Source organism: Berghia stephanieae, chromosome 5, assembly GCF_034508935.2.
Source record: "Berghia stephanieae isolate SIO BIC M18660-M18661 chromosome 5, UCSD_Bste_1.3, whole genome shotgun sequence".
Taxonomy (NCBI): domain Eukaryota; kingdom Metazoa; phylum Mollusca; class Gastropoda; order Nudibranchia; family Aeolidiidae; genus Berghia; species Berghia stephanieae.
In genome coordinates, this window is record NC_088364.1 from 25,078,969 (window position 1) to 25,102,033 (window position 23,065).

Sequence of the window (23,065 nt, forward strand, 5' to 3'; positions counted from 1 at the left end):
ACAAGTATTTCAACTTACGAACATCCATGGAATAGCACAATTAAAATATATACAAAAACTATAATAGTAAATTAAGCATTGAATTCACAGTAATATCTCGTTCCACTTTGAATGTTAACCAATAATTTATTTTCCTTCAACCGAGAGAAGAAAAACTTTTACAAGTTTGAAATTGGAGGGATAGCTCTTCTTTCTTGGGATTCTTAGCGTGTGTGTGATTCAATTCAGAGATGAATTTGATTTTGTGAATTAAAGGGACGTTTGGAATTATGGGAATAGCCAATCAGAAGAATGTTCCTGTTTTAGATAGCCAATGATATTCAGATGCTTTGATTAATACTGAGTAAGGAAGAATTAACGGAGAGCTAGAACCTTAATTGCAATTTTAGCTACTCTTGAACGAGACAAGAACCTCAGGGTATATGCACGTTGGAGTCTTGTTTGGAAAAGGTAATTAGCAGGAGATATGAATACAATGGGCAGACAATTTGAACAGGTAAATAAGCCTTAAGCTGAAAGTGAGTGTTCCGTTATACAATGGGAAGGTTTCCCATATATTGACCAAATTTTCCGTTAGCAAAATTTAGAGCTTTATTGGAGAAAAGACTGTCCATGTTTTGAGTATTTTAACTCGAGGTGTTAATCTGCCTTGGCAAATATATATTGTCCACTAAGTTTGAAGTGGCTTTGAATGAGACGCTGACGAATGATAAAGAAATCGTTCGTCACACTATTACTACTACTACTACTACTACTACTACTACTACTACTACTACTACTACTACTACTACTACTACTACTGCCATTGCTACTACTACTACTACTACTACTACTAGTACTACTACTACAACAACAACAACTACTACTAATACTACTACTACTACTACTACTACTACTACTACTACTACTACTACTACTACTACTACTACTACTACTACTGTAGGCATCCTTCCGTCTCAAGAGATGATGGTTTGCGCCCTGTATGGCTTTGGTCTCATCAGTCTTGTTGAGAGCAGCGACGGGTGTGACTCAGCAGACCAATCCTTGCATGGCAGTCTCTACCGCAGTTGTTGCATACGTAGTTTGACTGTGTGTTTGGTGTTTGGATCTGCTGCCTCTCTTTCCTCCTTGCTCTCCTCTCCTCAAACTTCTTCTTTCTCCTCTCCTCACCTCTCTTCACTCCCTCCATCATCACATATCTCCAGCCGCTGCGGTCGTCAGCAAGCGATTCCCATGTGTTTGGGCCAATGTCTGTCAGTTTCATGTCTCGTTTGCAGACATCATAGAAGTGCAGAGCTGGATGGCCAGTTGGTCGTCGTCCAGAAGCTAGTTCACCGTACATGATGTCTTTGGATATGCGTCCACCGTCCATCCTGTGTACGTGACCAAGCCATCGCAAACGTCGCTGGCAGAGCATGAGATGCATACTGAGGGAGTTCGCTCTTTCTAGCACTGCATTGTTAGTGAGTCTGTCCTGCCACCTGATGCCTAGAATTCGTCGTAGACAGCGAATGTGGAAGTTTTCCAGGCGGTTCTCCTGTCGAGCATATGTTGTCCAGGATTCACTGCCATACAGTAGGCTACTGAGTACACATGCCTGGTAGACTTTGAGTTTTGGTGTTCAAAGTGCGTTGGTTGTTGGTCCACACTCTCTTGCTCAGGTGTGCCATGACAGCGGCAGCTTTGGCGATACGCTTGTCTAATTCTGCATCAAGTGAGAGGTTGCTGGTGATGGTTGTGCCCAGGTATGTGAAGTGATCAGTGACTTCTAGCTCCTCGTTGTCAATGCGAATTGCTGGTATAGAGGGGACATCCTGACACATTACATTTGTTTTCTTGATGCTGATCGTCAGCCCGAATTCCCTGCATGCGTGGGAAAACCTGTCCATCAGCCGTTGGAGGTCTTCCTCGGTATGCGCGCATAGAGCTGCATCATCTGCAAATAGCATTTCCTTTATGAGGACTGTGCGAACCTTGGTCTTTGCTCTCAGCCGTGCCAGATTGAACAGCTTTCCATCACTTCTGGTGTGTAAGTCGACTCCTTCTGGGGACTCTTTGAATGCAAACTTCAGCAGTAAGGAGAAAAATATACCAAAAACGTCTGTGCGAGGACACAGCCTTGTTTCACGCCGCTGCGCATGGGAAAGGCTTCAGAGGCTCCACCGTCGTAGCTGATTGTGCACATCATGTCGTCGTGGAAGGAGGCAATGATGCTAAGCTGTTGTGGAGGACAGCCAATCTTCTTTAGCAGCTGGAAAAGGCCCTTCCTGCTAACAAGGTCAAAAGCCTTTGTAATGTCAATAAATGCAATGTAGAGGGGCATCTGCTGTTCTCTGCATTTCTCTTAAAGCTGACGTACTGAGAAGATCATATCCACTGTCGACCTCTTGGCTCTGAAGCCACACTGCGACTCTGGGTAGATACGTTCGGCGAGGACAACGCGCGCAAAGACTTTACCCACAATGCTCAGTAGAGAGATTCCCCCATAGTTATTAGTCACTACTGTCTCCCTTGTTTTTGTAGAGGGTGATAATCTTGGCGTCGCGCGTATCCTGGGGTACCTTGCCTTCTCTCCAGCAAAGACACAGGAGTTTATGTAGTGGTTCCAAGAGGGCTGGCTTTCCACATTTGATGATTTCGGGTGGAATGCTATCTTCACCGGGTGCTCTGCCACAGGCCAGAGCATCCATTGCTTTCTGAGCTCCTTCATAATTGGTTCTGCGTCTAGCTCTTCCAGTACCGGCAGTTCTTCAATTGCGTCTAACGCTTTTTGGGTGACAGAGTTTTCTCTGGCGTAGAGTTCCAAGTAGTGCTCTACCCATCTTCCCATCTGCTTGTCCTTGTCTGTGATGGCTTCCCCTGTCTTTGATTTAATAGGCGCAGTTTTCTTTGTAGATTTGCCTGTCGCCTGTTTGATGCCCTCATACATGGCCCTTATGTTGCCACTGTCCGACGCCTGCTGGATTTTGTCCGACAACTGAAGCCAGTAGTCGTTGGCGCAACGTCGTGCTGTTTGCTGTGCTTTGCTGCGTGCAGCTCGCAACGCCTGCAGGTTCCTCTGACTTGGTTCACGTTTAAAGTTGACACGTGCGCTGCGACATCAATAACTGGCTCCATCTCAGTAATACTGACTTCAAACCAAACATTACTCTTGCGCTCCTTTTTGCCGTACGTCAGAACTGCAGTGCTGTAAATGACATTTCTAAGAGAGTTCCAGCTGTCCTCTGCGTTTTGTTCTGCTTTTCTATGAGCTGTGTTGAGAGTCTTCTCAAGTTGTTCGTTGAACTCTATGTTCTTTTCCCGGTTACCTGTCTTGCTGATGTTGATCCTGGGCTGGCCCTTTCTCTTTGAGTAATGAAGTGTCAGTTGGTGTCAGTTTCACCCTTGTGGCAACCAAGGAGTGATCGGTGTCGCAATCAGCGCTTTGATAGGACCTGGTGTTGCAAACATTGTTTATAGAATCGCGCTTAGTGATGATCATGTCCAGCTGATGCCAGTGTTTTGACCTTGGATGTCTCCATGACACATTGTGACATGCCTTGTTCTGAAAGTAGGTGTTCGTCACGCATAGTTTGCGATAGCAGCAGAGTTCAAGAAGCCTCTGACCGTTCTCATTCATCTTTCCTACGCCTTGGTGCCCCAAAACGGTTGGCCATGATTCTCTGTCGGCACCAACTCGCGCGTTGAAGTCGCCAAGAAGGTAGATATGCTCCACGTCTACTACTACTACTACTACTACTACTACTACTACTACTACTACTACTACTACTACTACTACTACAGCTACTGCTACCACTACTACTACTACTACTACTACTACTACTACTACTACTACTACTACTACTAATAATAATAATAATAATAATAATAATAATAATAATAATAATAATAATAATAATACACAATAATATATTGTGTTTATGTGTAGATGGTGTGTGAGTTTGCGTGTGTATCATCAGTTTTAATTTAATCTACCTATCAATTTTATTTCATTAAAATGAAATATTTATTGCAGTTAACCATCTTCCTCCTATATTCTTACTACTAATAAACTACTCTCTCTCTCTCTCTCTCTCTCTCTCTCTCTCTCTCTCTCTCTCTCTCTCTCTCTCTCTCTCCAACATGCCATCAATTTTTTTTCAGGACGATAGCGCCGTGCGTGGCACAAGGCTGAGTGCCATATCCCGTAGTTTATTTCCTCCATGATGTACATTGACTTTATTTCATATTATAATTTTATGTTTAAAACTATCTATAGTCCGTTCCACAACCCACGCGCACGCGTTGACGTGTACATCTTCACAACCTTCTGATGGATTTTATTTAAATTTGGCTCGAACCCTAGAATTGTTAGTGACATTAAGCAGATTTTTTCCCCAGAGGTTACAGTACCGTACTTTGGGATTTTTATTCTTTATGGTATATAAAAAAAACAAAACGAATGGTCTTGGATGAAGGAAAAAATGGATGGTTTACAATACACAGTGAAATATGTTGTGATTACGATCACTGAACTCTCCACAAATTTGACCAGGGGGTTACTTTTCACGAGATTCATATGCACTACTCATACTAACATTCTTGGATTCAAAATGACACAGAAAATCTACATTTATAAACATTGACAATAATATGGATTAAACATGCAAATTTGTCACAATGAGGAAACTTTTCAAGTATTTCTCCAGTGAGGTGAAGCGCGGAATTCTTTTGCATAGCATGAAATGAATAGCAATACTGTTAATAGATTGCCCACAACCAGGAACTCAAAGTGGAGAAGACAAATTAATAATTATGTAATTTTGATTATGCACCTCTTGAAAACTGCGGTTCCTTTGAACGGTTAAATTGTACAACAATTACATGGAATCTGGTGTTAAAGAAGTTTAGAGTCAGTGATATTTCACATTATCACATTGAAAGCCCCGCTCCAATGTGAACATAATTCAAGAATGGCAAACATGCACCCTGCTCGATGGGTGACCAGTGAGTTTTGTGCGAACTTTATGAGTTATCTTGCTCAACAGTTGGTCGGGGGTTATGTCTTTGTGAAAGGCATTTCTCCTTGTTCTATCGAAGACGGGCGTAAAAATTCGGAGCCTTTTTAATTTTTTTTTTTCACACCAATGTATTTGTCTGACAAATGTATAAGCACCTCACGGGCTGCTTGTGTCGTCCAATATATTACATGTCCGTTGTCCACCAAGGAAGAGATAACTTATAAACGCTATGAGCTTTTTTTCAACACTGTTAAGTACCTACTGAATAAACGATACTAGGCGGGTGGTTGGATGGGAGCATCACCCTTGAATCATATACCTATGATGTTCGCATGGGTGTACGATCCGATAGTGATGTCGTTTTCTTCTTCTCTTTACTAGCCTATCCTGCTTCTTTGGTTTGTGATTGTATTTTTGACAGGGGATATTTTTTCCCCTGTAAATCCTCTGCCTGTTTGTTCTTTGTTATTTATAATTTAGCTTATGATATCTTTAGGTTATGCTTTTGATTGACATTTGTACTATTTTGTTAGATTGCTTGTTTTTTTTGTTTCAGCGGTCTCTCATATAACCTCAATTGTGTTGGAAGAGACCTAAAGCAACAAACAAAAAAAAACGATACTAGGTCTACCTATTGTTACATCAAATAACCAAAAATTATTTGTTAAGCTACGCCACTGAACGCATCTTTGTTGTGAATAATTTCCCTACACAGGAAAGAGAATCAACACACCATTACTGTAAACATTTTAAGGTTTGAGTCATATTATTTTTTATTGCAAACAATGAAAAAATCAAAGGAATTCGGCACTGTGCGAAAGCTGTTTGGTCAAGATATCACTATCGGTATTCAAAATTCGTTATGTCACTTTATCAGCCCGCATGCAAAAAATCATGGCATCACATTAATTTCGTAACTTTGGAGGAATTTGCGGTATTCCGTGCGCACCTTCCTACCACTACGTTGGTGGTTGAAAACGCGAAAATATATTTTTAAAAAGCTCTCTTTTTCCACAATGCTTTATTATTAATCACCGGGAAAATTAAATTGGTCTGAAATTTGGCTCTCTTTTTATCTTTTCATTGTTTCATCACCACGAATTTGGCATTTCCGGCTCGCAACTCGCAACTCTCAACCCTTCCTTACTTTACATCCGGTTATAAAAAATTGACGAACGTCTTCCATGAGAGCAGCCTTGCACAGTCTATATATATTCTATTTGAAGGTAACTATTTAAAAGAAGAAAAAAAAAAAACCGCTTCAAAATGAAGGCACTGGTCAGCAGTAAACCTATAAGCAAGGCCCTTTAACTTTGCTTTTTGATTGAATTTCGTTGTCGGTGTTCATCATTCTTGGCTTGGGAGTTGAGAAGTTGATGAAAAAAATTGGGCCAAAACAATAAACAGAATTTTGTTTCTATCTTGATTCTTGATTGGAAATGTAGTTACGACAGTTCAAAGTCTGAAATTTCGGACTGATTTTTTTGCCGTTAATATGGGGTAGAGGCTAGGGAGACCAAGATTTTGGTCTCCCTAACTCTAACTCTAACTCTAACCTGAGAGGTGCGCCGGTGGAACCCAGGCTGTCATTATTCGATTCCCAGACGCCTGTCTGGGGATAATGAAAATTGGTTATCCCCAGACGCATGTAGCAAGTGGGCAGAAAGATTTTATGCAAAATGCCAAACTAGGTGTGAAAAATACCAAATATTCTGGAAAAAATACTAGTGGTTGTGTCCCAAAACAGTTAATATATCAAGTGATATTTAACACAAGTAGGTACTTTGGTAAAAGATTCAAATTGGATTGAGCTCAATGAAACCTTTATCATTTTAAAGTGCTTTTCAACACGATTCTAATGATACCAAAATTGTGAAAATCAGATAAGCAGGAAAAAAGTTATGTTAGTTTAAAGGCTGAAAAATGGTCTTCTATTTGCCTTTGTTATTTACTGACGGACTTTGTGACCTGAAAATTGTTGCATTTCCGGTAGTAACCACCATTTGGATTTCAAAACTGGTCTAAAATGGCCGCTAAGATTTGAGTAAGGATTTTACTGGAACGAATTTCATGGATGCGGTATACAACTTTGCCCTGAATTTAATTTTATAAAAAAGTAAAGATGTTAAATAAACGTGCCAGCATGAAATTTTGATTTACCAAGTTCTAATCTTTTAATTATCCAAAGCTAAATTATACCCTATTTTATCCATAATCAAAAGTTATACTAAATTGTCATTGATTTTAAAATAAACTACACCAAACGATAGAGTAATTTCTCCTGAAGAAAATAAGACATCAATCATTAAAATCCATCCATAAACAAAAAATCTATGGAACTTTTTCTGAGACCCATCACTCAAAAGTCCAAAAAATCGGGTCACAGCCACTAGGCCATTTATCGGCTCTCTGCTGGAGGGCCAAATGGACGTTTACCAAAGTACCTAACACAAGATGAAAGTAAATAGTGATCAAATGTAAAATCCAGCTCTTTTAAAAGAATTATTTTAAAGCAAATGGATCAATGAAATTTCTTTTGTTACTTTGATCTGAAAACGTCAAACTGGCAATTCGACTTTTTATTTTCATCCAGGAAGAAAGTTGTTAATCATCAAATCTGTTCATAGTCCACCAACCATTTAAATTTTCACTACCTACTTACCTGTTAACTTTATTGATCATCTCTTGTTTCTATAATTTGCTCATTCTGGCCACAATTTTGGGGATGACCGGGAACTTTTTTATTTCGCGGACGAATTCCTAGGCCATGGTGTTGTTCGCCCCAAAGCCCAAAACCGACACCTGTTATTTTTCTGTCTTCTTCGCACAAGACAATACAATTTAGTATCACACGTCCACAAAACTAGATCCAACAACATATTTTTATTCGAATCAGAGATGAAAATAACTACCAAAACGAGGAAGCAGAAATGGTGGAAATATGTTTAGCTCATATATGAATTTAAGATATTCCGATAGCGGTGTGGATAGACAGCTCAGTGGGTTAGGCCACCTTTCATTTTACTCCTTTTCGAACCAGTCGCGCCCCCCCCCCCCCCCCCCCCCCCCACACACACACACACACACACACACACTTTTTTTTTTTTTTTTTACTTTTTCTTTCTTTCTTCCCAATTGATTTTCATTGTTTTCACTTTTGTTCCGAGTTCCGAGCAAGAGTTTTTTTTAATCAGTTGAATTTTTTATATCTCCGATAATGTTATTTCATTATTTGATTTGCTCTAGATCTATTATTGTTTTTTTTTTGTTTTGGTCAAATGATAATATTAATAATAATAATAATAATAATAATAATAATTGTTATTATTATTACTATTACCATCATAATCATTATTATATTATTATCAATAATAATATTATTTTTATTATTAATACTCTTATTATCATACTATTACTATTATTATTATTATTATTATTATTGTTAACACTATTCCCTGCTCCGAGGGAAATCTCTCTTTTTCTTTTTTTCTTTTTATATTTTGACCTAAACCTTAGAGTTTTTTGTTTGCTAAACCTTTATGTAAATGTTCCATTTCTGAGCATGAATTTCTTAAATTGTTTTTATTTTTAAAACAATTATTGTTTTTTTTTCTCCTCTATCTGACCATTTGGTCGCTCTCTGAATATTTCTGGTTGTTTGCTTTTTAATTATTTATTCTTTTTAGACACTATTTGAGATCGGAGTGGGGACGAATATATTTGCTAGAAACTAGAAATAAACCAAGAGAGAGAGAGAGAGAGTTTAATATAAAAAAAAAAAAAAGAGGTGGGGGGAGGATGGATGGGACATTTATCCCTTTCAACGTTCTGTAAAAAGAAGACGGAATTTAAAAAAAAAAAAAAAAAAGTTACGTTACCAGGATTCGAACCCACAACGTCGATTCTGGTCAACCTTCCAGGGCAGACGACTAAACCATTCGGCCATGACACCCACTTCGAAGTCGACGCATATTGTGTATATGAAGTAGGGAAAATCCATGAAAATGTCAACCGAAGGGGTGTTTTACAAATTCTTAAGAACATATTAAAATTTGGTACCAATTTGTTGGAAAATCATTCAGGATTATGAATATAAGGATATTTCGTGCATATTTGTGGTACAGAATGCTTATTATAGCTTAATGTAAGGGTATCCTGTATTTGAAGAACGAAAAGAATATTTTCTCAATATTATAAATCTTGCAACTTCTACAAAATTATAACCACCTTTGCTGTTGTTTATTGATATTAAAACAATTATAAGTATCAGGAACCTATATAAACATTCAAATTTACGATTTTAATGAAATGTTGTCCTCATCGGTCGTTTTAATGACCTTGGGAAATTGTATGTCAGTCCGTTACCATTAAAACAGTATTTTTTCATCTACGAAAGATGTGATTGTTGTACAGACTCACTATTTCAGATTTTCTGTCCTTACATGAATGGCTTTAGCACTGTAAGATAATTTTTCAAGAAATTTATCATTTAAGGTACTTTTGTTGGGTAACGGACTGACATTTTTTAGGGTAACGGCCTGACAGTAACAGACTAATTCTATTTTAATTCAAAGACAATATATAAAAGTTGTTTTTTAAGTCTCAAGAGTAATGTCCACTCCAATGTGTTTCAACTGATCAGGCAGCCATTTTATAAACATTTGGATCATAAAATTTCAAAACTGGTCTTCAACATCAAGCCTGCTATTTTGCAATAGGTAAGTTGAATCTTTTAAAGCTTGTGAATCTTTTGATCACTAGAAGATTTTTGCTATGTTTGAATTAAGGGAAAAACACTGTTTATTGTTCTATAATATCCTTATGACAATGGAGCCAGTAGTAGTCTTCTATTAAAGGGGCAAGGAGCCCTGGGAGAAATAAAAAGAAAATCAAACATTTAAATTAATGTGAAAAACTTTTGAGTCACTTTAAATGTAGTGGGTCAGCAAGCTGTTTAGCTGTGTATAATGTCAATATTTTAGTTGTTACAAAGTAATATGATACAAGTTAAAAATGAGTTTTATTTTCTTAGTTTTGCTGTATTATTTTTAAGAAAACAAGATTTGCTTTTTATTCCGATTTGTCTTTCATAGCTTATGATGTAATTTCGCTCAATTTTCTTTATTCACAGGTTCAAGTTTCCTACTCTATCCATGGTTCAAATTATCAAGAAAGACTGAAAACTGATGGGTATTACATTGTTTATGAAAAAGATAGGCAACAAAAGCAGGAGTCTCAAAGAAAACTTGAAAGTGATTGTAAAGGACTCTTAAAAGAAATAACAGGATTTTTTCAAGCAAAATGGAAAAAAAAAGAGAAAAGCCGATCAAGTTACAACTCCAAAAGAAAGTAAACCAAGCACACCTAAATCCACATCTGCCTCACATTTCAGCACAGGAAAGTAAAATACTGAATTCAACTTTGAGGGTCTACAATCCTCCAAAAAAAATTTTAAAAAATTAAACTATGCCCGTCCTGCTAAGGGCATCCAATACATCAACCAATGGTTTTTGAAATATTTTAATCATGGAAATGGGGTTTCAAGATGAAATAAAATAATTTGATCGAAAATTTCTATTTGGACAAGAAGTAGGTACTCTTGGCGAGCACCAAGTGAAAAAGATTTCATAATTGTGAGAGATGAAAAAAGAGAAAGGACGAAAATTCAAAAAAGTTTCGTGTAAAAAACCCTGAAAAAGAGGTTGTCGATTGTTAGTGAATTTCATCCAGGAATCAAAATTGGCTTAAGTTTATTTTTCTCCCTCAGAACCTCAGAATGTACTTCTAAGAGAAATCCCACAATCTGCATAAGAAAATTGTAACAATCAAGGATAAAATGGTCCAAATGAAAATTTTGAAGATCTTTCTCAGATCTTATAACTGGCTTTCTGGTCAAGTGCAGATGAGGAAGAGATTGACTTCCAATTCTATCGACCAGTTTGAAGTGACGGCCATGCCTATTGACAATTCCTAAGCTTCAGGAATCAAGATGAAATACAGAATAAAAATAAGCTTCAAAAATAAGTACCAAATGAATGTTAAACCTTCCCCAGTTTTTAAGTCCTTTTTATCTACATTTTTTTTTTTTTTTTTTGGATAATTTAATTTCATAGTTGAAATAAAGTTCCTGTTTGGCTGTGACAGAATAGATTTCAACTCCGCGAATCATTATTTCATTATTTAATTTTTTCAAAAGCAAAGTTGGGATTGAGGTAATCAGATGTCACCCATCAAGTTACTCATCATGCCCAATGTAGCTTGACATCCATATAAGGAAGAGTATTGGTTTGATCAATCACAATGGGTATTCAGTGTTGCTCCTAATTACATAATTTGTTCTTTGCTCTGGATTTTATGTATTAACCGTTATTCCGAGTAATAAAATTCAGAGGTGTCAGTCCGTTACCATCCATTTGTCAGTCCGTTACCGACACTTTTTCAAAGACTGCAGATTCAAATTTTAGACAATCTTTTAAATATTGCTAGTGTGTTGTAGAACAACATCTCGTGGTTACTATAAAAGAACTTATTTGTTACTGGAATGTTTAACTTCAGAAAGTTTGATCCATCTACATATAAAATTGAAAAAGATGGATTTTCTGATGTCAGTCAGTTACCAATTTTATAATGTCAAAAAAATTCAAGTTGATAAAGATTCATCTTTATCCTTTTGATATATGATAAGGGCAGACATGATACATGTCCATGGGAAATATTAGCTCCATACAATAAATACATTGCATTTCAGAGCACCAAATGTATGCATTTTTGGTCTGATTTGTCAGTCCGTTACCCGTGGAATTTCCCAGTAACAACTGATTTTAATGTTGGTTAATTTTATGTTTTTATAGATATTTTATTAACTTTCCTTATTTCTATGTGTATCTGGAAACATTCCATATTCTGGAATGTGGATTATTGTTTAAAAGAGCGGAGTTTCAAATATGCGTTTGGGGATAATGAAAATTCGTTATCCCCAGACAGGTGTCTGGGGATAACGAATTTTTATTATCCCCAGACAGGTGTCTGGGGATAATCACAACGGTGGAACCCATGGCCCATATTTCATATATTCATATTTAGAGATATTTAGAAAGTAGGTACTTTGGTAAAAAAAAAAAAATACAAATTGGATTGAGCTCAATGAAACATATCATTTTAAAGTGCTTTTTAACACGATTCTAATGATACCAAAATTGTGAAAATCAGATAGGCTAAGCAGAAGAAAAGTTATGTTAGTTTAAAGTTAAATAAATGCTGAAAAATGGTCTTCTACTATTTCTATTTAATTTGCCTTTGTTATTTACTGACGGACTTTGTGACCTGAAAATTGTTGCATTTCCGGTAGTAACCACCATTTGGATTTCAAAACTGGTCAAAAATGGCCGCACTTAGATTTGTGTAAGGATTTTGCTGGAACAAATTTCATGGATGCGGTATACAACTTTGCCCTGAATTAAATTTTATATAAAAGATAAGATGTTAAATAAACATGCCATCATGAAATTTTGATTTACTAAGTTATCCAAAGCTAAATTATACCCTATTTTATCCATAATCAAAAGTTATTCTAAATTGTCATTGATTTTAAAATAAACTACACCAAACGATAGAATAATTTCTCCTGAAGAAAATAAGTCATAAATTTAAATCATTAAAATCCATCCATAAACAAAAAATCTATGGAACTTTTTCTGAGACCCGTCCAAAAAATCGGGTCACAGCCACTAGCCCATTTATCGGCTCCCTGCTGGAGGGCCAAATGGACGTTTACCAAAGTACCTATTGAAAGGTCCCAATCATTCGTTTAGACAGAAGAAGAAAAAACCCTGCGATTTTGGCTCCCTGGCATAAAACCGTATTTTCGTTTACGTAGTGTTTTTATGCACCTCCGTTGACAGTGTATCTTAACGGATCGTTTTTATACACCTCCGTCACGCATGCGCATTCCACCCAATTTCATTTGCGATATTGTGTTTCTGTATTTGGACATGGCGAAAGTTATATTGTGACATCTGTAGGATGTTTTTGTTAATAAATTTATATAAAAATAATAATTAAAAAAATCGAAATATTAAACCAGAAAATAGAAGTTGCGTTGAAGGTAAAATAATATTTTAGAAAGACCTTATTAAATGTGATGAACAGTCAGGTGGCTCCGTAGTGCAGTGGACACGCTGTCAGACTCCAACATTGAAAGTACTGGGTTCGATTCCCATTGTTGACATTTTTTTTTTGTTGATTTACTTTGTTTTTGTTTGTTTTTTTTTCTTTCTTTTTTTTTTTTTTTTTTTAAAAAAAAAACTTTTTATCATGTTGTTAAAAAACTTCGGTTTTAATTTTCTAAAATTATTTATTTATTTGAGATCAGTATTTGTGTGCCATGTTTCTTTTTACTTTTGATTTTTTAAATTATTGTTATTATTTTTTAATTTATTATCATTGTACATCGGTAATCACTAAGCAGCGTGCTAAACTACAATCTAAAACTATTTAAACCTCATGGACGTATGCAGCAACATTTTCATTAATTTACCATCACTGCCAACGGAGGTGCATAAAAACGCCACCTTTCGTTTAGGCGTTTATGGAACTGTTTCTTTATGTTGAAGAGGCGAGTTTTTTCTTCTATTTATTTATTGCTTGTGTTGCTCTTCTTGTTCTAGCTTTTTTTTTTCGGAGTGACTATGTACACGTACAAGGTAATCGGGCACCTAGCATCAGGATCTACATACACGGTAACCTTGTACCGTGCTTTGGGCGGGAGGGGCGAAGATGGCATTGAGCTTGGTGCACAGTAACTTATGACCTTGATTGTTTTCATTCCTACTCCTACCCCGTCCTTTGTTTGGTTGTGTGTTTGTATGTTATAGGCAGAACGTAAGCAATAGCTGGGCTGCCAGACGGCCAAATGCCTGATTAAATTGGCCAAACAGAGAATCTATAGTCAGTATTAGACACCCACTACCCGATGTCTTGGTTTGTAATTCATTAGCTTAGGCCTAGTGAGAGACAAATCCTACATGTATTTGCAAGCCGAGCTGAAAGTTTTCCTTTCACCGTGAGATGCGAAGGGGAAGGGATGACACTATGACAAGAAAGGGGGAGTATTGGGTAAGATGAAAGAAACAATGGGTCGCCTGATGACGTAGATCAAAGGGGTGTTACGGAGTGCTTTACGATATATGATGAGGTACTTTGGTAAAAAATTCAAATTGGATTGAGCTCAATGAATCCTATATCATTTTAAAGTGCTTTTCAACACGATTCTAATGATACCAAAATTGTGAAAATCAGATAAGCAGAAGAAAAGTTATGTTAATTTAAAGGTTGAAAAATGGTCTTCTTTTGCCTTTGTTATTTACTGATGGACTTTGTGACCTGAAAATTGTTGCATTTCCGGTAGTAACCACCATTTGGATTTCAAAACTGGTCTAAAATGGCCGCTAAAATTTGAGCAAGGATTTTGCTGGAACGAATTTCATGGATGCGGTATACAACTTTGCCCTGAATTTAATTTTATATTAAAGTTAAGATGTTTAGTAAACGTGCCATTAAAAAATTTTGATTTACTAAGTTCTAATCTTTTAATTATCCAAAGCTAAATTATACCTTATTTTATCCACAATCAAAAGATATACTAAATTGTCATTGATTTTAAAATAAACTACACCAAACGATAGAGTAATTTCTCCTGAAGAAAATAAGACATAAATCATTAAAATCCATCCATAAACAAAAAATCTATGGAACTTTTTCTGAGACCCATCACTCAAAAGTCCAAAAAATCGGGTCACAGCCACTAGCCCATTTATCGGCTCCCTGCTGGAGGGCCAAATGGACATTTACCAAAGTACCTAATATGATTCGTGCAATTTTAACCTCTTAACAGCGACGCTTTTTATAATTGCCGTGTCTGAACACATCCCAGTGTATTTTCACCCAGCCTTCGCGAAATTATTTTTTCACTTTCCAAACCCATCGTGATCCCAATGATAGCCAATTTTAACTGAGCCGCAGAGCGATAAATTTCACTGTTTCGTCTTAGCCGAAATTGATCACATTTACTTGGTGGAACCTAAAAGTATGAAAAAGTTTAATGCAAACGCCGGAAGTGCGTTTTGAAGACACCTTCAAATCGAAAGTTATATGATTGCTACAAGCACATCTTGATTGCCTCACGTTGTAAACAAACTGGTTGACCGTTTCTTCACTGATTGGCGTACCTAATTATAAGAAACAATGGTTAGTAGCCTAATTAATTCCGACATAATTAGTTTTCTGCCATTGTTTTGCTCAAGCGAGTTTGCTGTTTACTATTCATTTCGATTCTTTGGATTTTTCTGATACGAAGAGTTTCAGTGAGTTTCAGTTTCAGTCAATTTTTATAGAGCTCATTTACAGGTCTAGTTAAAGTAAGATTGAATCTCGCTTTTTATAGGTTAAATTGTATTGTTTGATTTTTTTTAAATCACATACACGCACACAAATACACATACACAGAGCGAGGCCCATCCACTGCTTGTATTGCAGCAGCAAACCAGTTACCGAAGTTATCGTGTACTTAGACACTGAGGCAAGGTGCCCTGTTACCGTGTACGTAGACACTGCCTTTATGGGGGGCGTTCTTTTTTGGGTAATAATGACGCCTCTCCCGATCCCCACTCCGCACCAAAAAAAAATGTCAGAGGAGAGATTGCAAGTTATCGGCCGGTCGCCCACACAAAATTTAATTTAGTTTTGTTTTTTTGACAATATTTCTAATTAGCTTTTTGCTAGGTTAGCCGTGTAAGTGTTTTCATTTATGGAACTGCTTCTTCATGATGTGGAGTGGGTTTTGTTTTTTAAATTTTATTATTATTTTTAAAAAATTATTGTTCTTTATTTATTGGTTTGTTTTTAGGCCGTCCAATACGAAATATATTTTTATTCTCTTTTTTTAAAAATTCAATTTTGGTAAGATATACCATGATTTTGGCTCCCAAGATAAAGCCGTGTTTTCATTTATGGAATTGTTTCTTGTACTATTATTGTGTTGAGAAGGTCAGTTTTTTATTTATTAAAAATTTTTTTTACTTGTTTGTTTTTGTTGTGGCCCTTTTATAGGCCTTGTAATAATATCATGCCCCTCGGCCCACCAAGAGAGAGAGAGAGAGAGAGACAGAGATTGTAAGTTATCAGCCGCCCATCACAAAAAAAAACGTTCCAAAACATGTTTACTTTTCTGGGGGGGAGGGGTTTACTGTTGAGTACAATGCAGTACAACGACGAATGTATGTAAGGGGGAGCCAAAATTTTGATCTCCCGAGTCAAAACGGGTCATTTTGGCTAGGGAAACCAAGATCTTGGTCTCCCGAGACACTTTCTTATTATTAGCAGTTTAGTGAGCAGTGGCAGTCAAATTGTGACCCAACTCGCCCATAGGAAAGTTGTGACTGGAAATTGCCGTTCACGTTTAAGGCAGTTCAAATAAAGATGCATAACTTCGTTGTAAAGAGGAATATCGCAGATATTTTGTATCATTATTTTTGTCTTTTCAATTTCCTTTTAAATGGTGCCAAGTAAAAAAAATTCATCAAAAATTTCAGGAGTTATATTATGAATTTAAAATTTGGCAATTTTCAAATGCGTTTATTTTTTTATTTACAGCGTGTGTTTTTAAAATAAAAAGCTGGTTTTTGAATGACATCTAAGCTTTTTCATGCCAAATTTCAGGGCTCTATGCGCAGACACTTTATAACTCTGCGCTGAAATGCCATGTTTTCATTATCTTCTCATCGTGGCTGCCCGATGACATCGATATTCATATCGATATTTTTAATGTAGTTATTTATTATTTTCAATTTAGTCCACAATATTTTCAGTCCTCTTATTTAATATGTTTTTATTTTGAATACATACTCAGGATCACTAGCATAGGGGCCTCTTAAGTTTGAAAACAAAAACAACAATCCCATTTTCAAGTGTTTTTATTTCTTGTCTTTAGAGTTGATCAACCAATCCTCAAGAATTTGACCATGGCAGACAGTGAGCCTCCAAATGTTGAGAGTGGGGAAACTTTTGATGCTGTGAACCATTCAGAAGATGTCACAAAGTTGGATAATGTAGAGACAGAGACAGAACTTATGACAGTTGACAATGAAGTCAAAGATGATCCTGTAACACCGGTCATAGAAATTGTTGGTGATGATGGAGAGGAGAAATCTTATGATTTTGTTTTAACTGGGGATTTAACTGAAGCTGACATATTAGATGAGACTTGTATGGATGATGATGGGGATGATGAGGATGGGAAAGAAAATCATGAAGGGGACGGTGATCATGAAGATATCAAGGATGAAGCGATGGAAGAGGATGAAGAGGAGGACGAGGATGATGATTCCAATGAACAAAGTCACCAAGATCCAAATGTTTTGCCACAAGTCAATGTGTCTGTTTTGGCTCGTAAGTATCATGATCAACATATTAAAAAATGTTATGCTATTTTTTTGTTTAAATATATGAGCACTCCACTAACCAATTTGTTGAAATAGGCTGTGGAGTGCAGGGATATTTGAGATTTAAAAAATATTGCGTGTTGGGGAGGGGGGGGGGGGGTTTAAAAGAGAGAATGAAATAACATTTTATGCATAAGAGGAGTGATGGCAATAATTAAAATAAATATTGAGAGGAATAGACATTATTTTTCCACAAAAATGGAAGTATAGAAGTCGAAAACGGAAGAATGAAATTAAGATAGAACAATAAAAGCTAAGTCGGGTGAAAATTGTCTTCCACAATATCACTGGCACAAAAGCGACTACATGTTTGTTTTTTTATAATGATGATAAATGGCATTTATATAGCGCTTTACCATGTTGTCACAGGCTTTAACCGCTTTACATTGATATAAAAAAAGAAATGTATTACAGTAAGACAAGTGTTAATGGAAAAGTGATACGAATTCAATTTAACAACAACAAAATATGATAATAGTATTGCATCTTATGACACAAAAAGATAAAACTTTAGGAGATGAAAGTGTTTAATGATGATAAATGGCATTTATATAGCGCTTTACCATGTTGTCACAGGCTTTAACCGCTTTACATTGATATAAAAAAAGAAATGTATTACAGTAAGACAAGTGTTAATGGAAAAGTGATACGAATTCAATTTAACAACAACAAAATATGATAATAGTATTGCATCTTATGACACAAAAAGATAGGAGGGACTGTTGGTGCACAAGGATTTGTAGACAACAGTACAAATCTTATAGGCAACTCTTTTTTTCCACAGGAAGCCAATGTAACTCATGGAGAAGGAGAGTTGCTAACGGGTATTTTTGATTATTGCGTACACAGAGTCTGGCTGCGTTATATTTTGAGCAATTTGAAGTTTACTCATTTTGTCTTTAGCTAAATTCGCTTGTCATGGAAAGATCTTTATCAATGATGACGCCAAGGTTTTTTTGTTTATTTGAAAATTCTATTGTACTATTTACAAGAGTAATAGGTGATTTATTTGCCTGTTTAATTTCAGTTTTGCTGTAATTTAATCTTTACTTGTTATGGTACATCCAAGATTTACTCTAATTAAAATAGCTCGAAATTCGTTGTATTAAGAATTGTAAATTACTTAGGGGTGCTGAATCATACATTTGCATATCATCTGCATAAAAATGATAACTCAAGATTGAATCTGGACATCACACTAGAAAGGGGCTGCATATAAACAGTAAAAAGGACAGGGCCAAGAACAGAGCCTTGTGGCACTCCAATTGAGACAGACCTGCCAACCTGTGTGACTCTGCGTATTTTAGTACAATTTTGCACCCAAATATGTGGATATGATTCCAAAGGATTTTTTTGTAATATTTTTTCCCAAAGTTGAAAATGATACATTTGATGCAATGGTACACACATGCATGTCCTACGTCAACTGTTGTATGATGCGTCACATTTTGTAAATTTGTACTAATTTTATAATTTCAGTTATATAATGTTGGTTTTCACTAATCTTTTTCTCATACCTTTAAGAGGATTTGCATAGTACAGGATTATGCATGTAAGCTTATTTTATAATTTAAATGGCCTCAGGGCTCGGGTCACATTTAAGCTGTTACTTCTTGTTAAATAGAAAATTTTAAGTGGAGATTAAATTGAACCAATATAGATACATATCTTGTTGTAGACTGCTTAAAAAATAGAAAGGAAAAATACCCATAAAAACTATTCAATCTGCTCTGCAATTAATTTTTTTTTTTTTTCATCTGAATGTCAATTCTTAAATGATTGTCTGCAGAGCGCAAATGGCAAGTCAAAGTGTACCCACTCAAACCATCTGACTTCACAAATGGTCAGATTTCTCGTGTTTTCAAACATGCAAGGGAAAGTCTTCTCTATCTGCAGAGCCCAGGAAGAAATTGTAGAGGGTAAGGACAAATTATTTGGAATTGAAAGCAGTATTTGTTAAAGCCTGATCTGTTAATGGGAATAGCTTATATGTCCCATATAATTTTTCACTGCACAACTTTGAATTTGAGTTGAGATCTTTACCGTCAAATATTTACAAGTTGTACCTTGTAAGGTACTTTAAGATATTGGAAATTAATTTTTTTGTTTTTTCTTTAATTAAAAAAGAAATGATTTGATTATATGATGACATTGCCTTTAAGGACAGTCGTATTTCCAGTCACTATAGAGATTTTTCACCTTGATGCATTCTAATCAGGTCAACCAATGTAAGTGTCTTTAAGACAAAGGGAAAAATTATTTTCAGTTCTAAAGTGTTTTGTTTTTGCATTAAAAATTGTCCTCTTTCATAATATTACAGTGAAAATAATCAAAAGCAGAGTTGAAATTGTTTGACCCAACGAGAAGCTGGTATTGAATCAACTTAGAGAAATCCCTCTAGAACTCAAGTTAATGAAAATAAATTTTTGAATTTAGGGTGCTATAGAATATATTATAGGAGCTTCTGTTTATTTCTTGTTGGGTTCGTCAGACAAGCCAGATATACACAGATTTGATTATATACCTGGTACTGATTTTTAAAAATCGAATTATCAGAGGATAGTGAGTGAAATTATTGTTTTTAAAATTTGGTATGTGTCTATATCGAACTACATCTATTCCATATCATTTTGTAAAAACAATTCACATATATATGAAGATGGATAACTTCTATTTTAGATCGAGACTTTTTAAAAACAATCTCTTTTGAAAATTCAAATTATTATGTTTGTTGCCCAGACCTGATTGGAATCCTATGTCTTCTGTTTAAAAAAAACAAACTACCCTTTTTCCTGTTTTCTCTTGTCTCATGATAGTACAGTTCTAGACCTTTGATCTTTTAAGTATTCAATCTTCCTTCATCTGGTGTTAAAGTAAATGCTGTGAAATTCCTAATAACAAAGACAGTATCTTGATTTGATATCATTTAACTCAGACATTTCTGAAGTGCCTAAAGAGGATATATTCTTTTTTTTTTTTTTCCCCAGGAAAGGTGAAATGTATGTATCATCAGCAAATCAAGCGGTTAGATGTGTGCTCAGTCTCATGCGTTTAGAGTTTTTCTACCCAGAGATAAATGTGGAAATCATTAGAAAGAATGAAGAAGGAGCCATTGAAGAAAAAGGTAAAGTTGCCACCTGCTTTACATTTTTGATCCATTTAGGAATGCATGGGTGTTAAAGGCTCCATACACGCTCAGTTCTCATCAAGGGTCGATCGCCAATCAGACAAATCGGAGTGAAAAATGGCCAAATACCAGGCCGACGAGCAGAGGGTCGGTCGCTCGCAAAGCCCGCCTTGCTTAATATTTTTCGAGGCGATCGGGGGCGTGGCAGTATAAAAAATTGGACAATTTTTTTCGGATTCTTCGCTGTTTTGACGTCAGATTCGTGACAACATCAAATTTACAATAGGTTTAATACCAAGAACTGTGTTTTTACTCCAATAATTGATTAAATTAGAAATAAATTTTAATTAATAGTGAGGCTATGTGACAGATGGAACAGTGCCCTTCCCTGTTCTGTGATGGGGTCTAGTGGTATGGCTCTCGCTTTCGGATTGGAAGGTCCAGGTTTCGAGACCCGCTCCGAGTGGCACAGAGTTGAGTCCTTGGAAAAGGCTCTTTACTCACATTTTCTCACCTTACTCAGGTGTAAAATGAGTACATGGCTGTTCGTTGTCTTTGTCGGAAAAAAAAATTGTAATATCGCCTGATAGGCGTCGTGTCTCGTCCTTCATGTTTAGTACTGCTGTTGGCATGGGACCTCTTGTAAAGTGCTTTGAGCACGTCTAGTGGATATTCCGTCAAATAAATGCTGTGTTATTTTATTTTTAAAAAATAATATTTATATAAATTTTGAGTCAGGAAGAGGTAGATGAACAAAAGGTTTCGTTCTTGATCACCATAAAATTTATAATGGATTTCATACAAAATGAAACAGTTTTCTGACTTTCGTAATTTCCAATGTAATGACATGATATGACAGTTATCATAATTAACCTTTTTAATTAAAATTCTTTTTGTTTTTGTTGTACTTCTTTTTTTTCTTTTCCTTTTCTCCTCGTTGACGCGACATCACGGTCGACCTTGACACAAACATAATTTGGGATTGGCAGATGCCAAAAATTCTTGACTACGTGATGACAGGGGTGGGCATTGATACCAACTCTCAAAATTGGATGTAACACCTTGAATTATAGTCTACAAACAACACCCCCCCCCCCCCCCCCCCCCAAAAAAAAAAAAAAAGAAAAAGAGCAGTGTGGGGGAGGGAGAGGGGGGGGGGGGGTGCGAGTATCTGCCACGGGAGCACTGTCGATTTGTTTTATAAATAATACTAATACTAATAATAATAATGCTTATGATGATCTCTCTCTCTCTCTCTCTCTCTTTGTTGTCCACAAAATGGAAAAATTTCCGTGGTCTACGTTGCTTTTAAAATTAAATCTGAATGCAAATGTATTGATGTTATGCGTATTGTAAAAATACTCACGACATCTCCATCGGGGTATATGATACTAACACACAAAACTGTGTAACCTCGAACGTTTATAGTCTGATATAATTTAGTGATGAGTTTATTATAAAAATGGCTATCCAAAAGCAATAACAACGGGTTGACTGACGTCAAATTCATTGATTCTCTTTGTTAAATTAAAATACTTACAAAGTCTGCCAGTCGGAAATAACGCTCCAGCCCAAAAATCTACATGGAACCTTGAACGTTTGTAGTCTGATATATTTTAATGAGAACTAATCATAAAAATGGGTGTCTAAAAACAATAACAAGATGAGTGACGTCAATTTGGTTCCTTCTATAAATATCCAAAGAACTTTACTCACTCCATCCACTCCCTCCTCCTTCAATATAAATGTATCTATTCTCTCATCACTTTCTTGTGCTGCTCTGCATGTGGTCTTATGATATGACACTCGCCTTTGGATCGGACGGTACTGGGTTCGAGTCCCGTTCTGAGTGGCACATAATTGAGTCCTTGGAAAAGGCTCTTTACTTGCATTCTCTCACTTTGTTCACGTTTAAAATGAGTACCTCGTTGTTTACAGCGTCGTCTCTGTCGGGAAACAATTGTAATATTGCTTTACAGTCATGTCTCATCTAACATGTTTTGTTGTTGGCCAAGGACCCTTATAAAGTGATTTGAGCGGGGTCCTTTATTGAATATAGTGGTGTATATAGCGCAAATAATCTCTCTCTCTCTCTCTCTCTCTCTCTCTCTCTCTCTCTCTCTCTCTCTCTCTCTCTCTCTCTCTCTCTCTCTCTCTCTCTCTCTCTCTCTCTCTCTCTCTCTCTCTCTCTCTCTCTCTCTCTCTCTCTCGACATGTTACATTATTATAGCTATTGCTACATATGATACAAATATCTTGGACGGTTATTGATGCTGTGAGTTTAGATAAAATGCTCACAACATCCGCCAGTCGTAAATAGCGTACCGTCACACAAAACTACGGGTAACCTTGAATGTTAAAAGTCTGATTTATATAATTTAGTGAGAACTAATTACCAAAATGGCTGCCTTAATACAATAACAAAGAGTTGAATGATGTCA

At 36.1% G+C, this 23,065-nt stretch overlaps 1 protein-coding gene across 1 annotated transcript in view; it reads left to right on the forward strand.

Moving 5' to 3' along the window:
* The first annotated feature begins 6,120 nt into the window (after positions 1 to 6,120).
* The window catches only part of LOC144972647 (uncharacterized), a 58,203-nt gene continuing 41,258 nt past the window's right edge, over positions 6,121 to 23,065 (forward strand). Inside the window, exons 1-4 of the mRNA XM_078914126.1 lie at positions 6,121 to 6,226; positions 16,987 to 17,444; positions 19,287 to 19,416; positions 20,485 to 20,621. Coding sequence (XP_078770252.1) covers positions 17,018 to 17,444; positions 19,287 to 19,416; positions 20,485 to 20,621 — 694 coding nt within the window. The 5' untranslated portion in view covers positions 6,121 to 6,226; positions 16,987 to 17,017. The remainder of the gene's footprint in view (positions 6,227 to 16,986; positions 17,445 to 19,286; positions 19,417 to 20,484; positions 20,622 to 23,065) is intronic.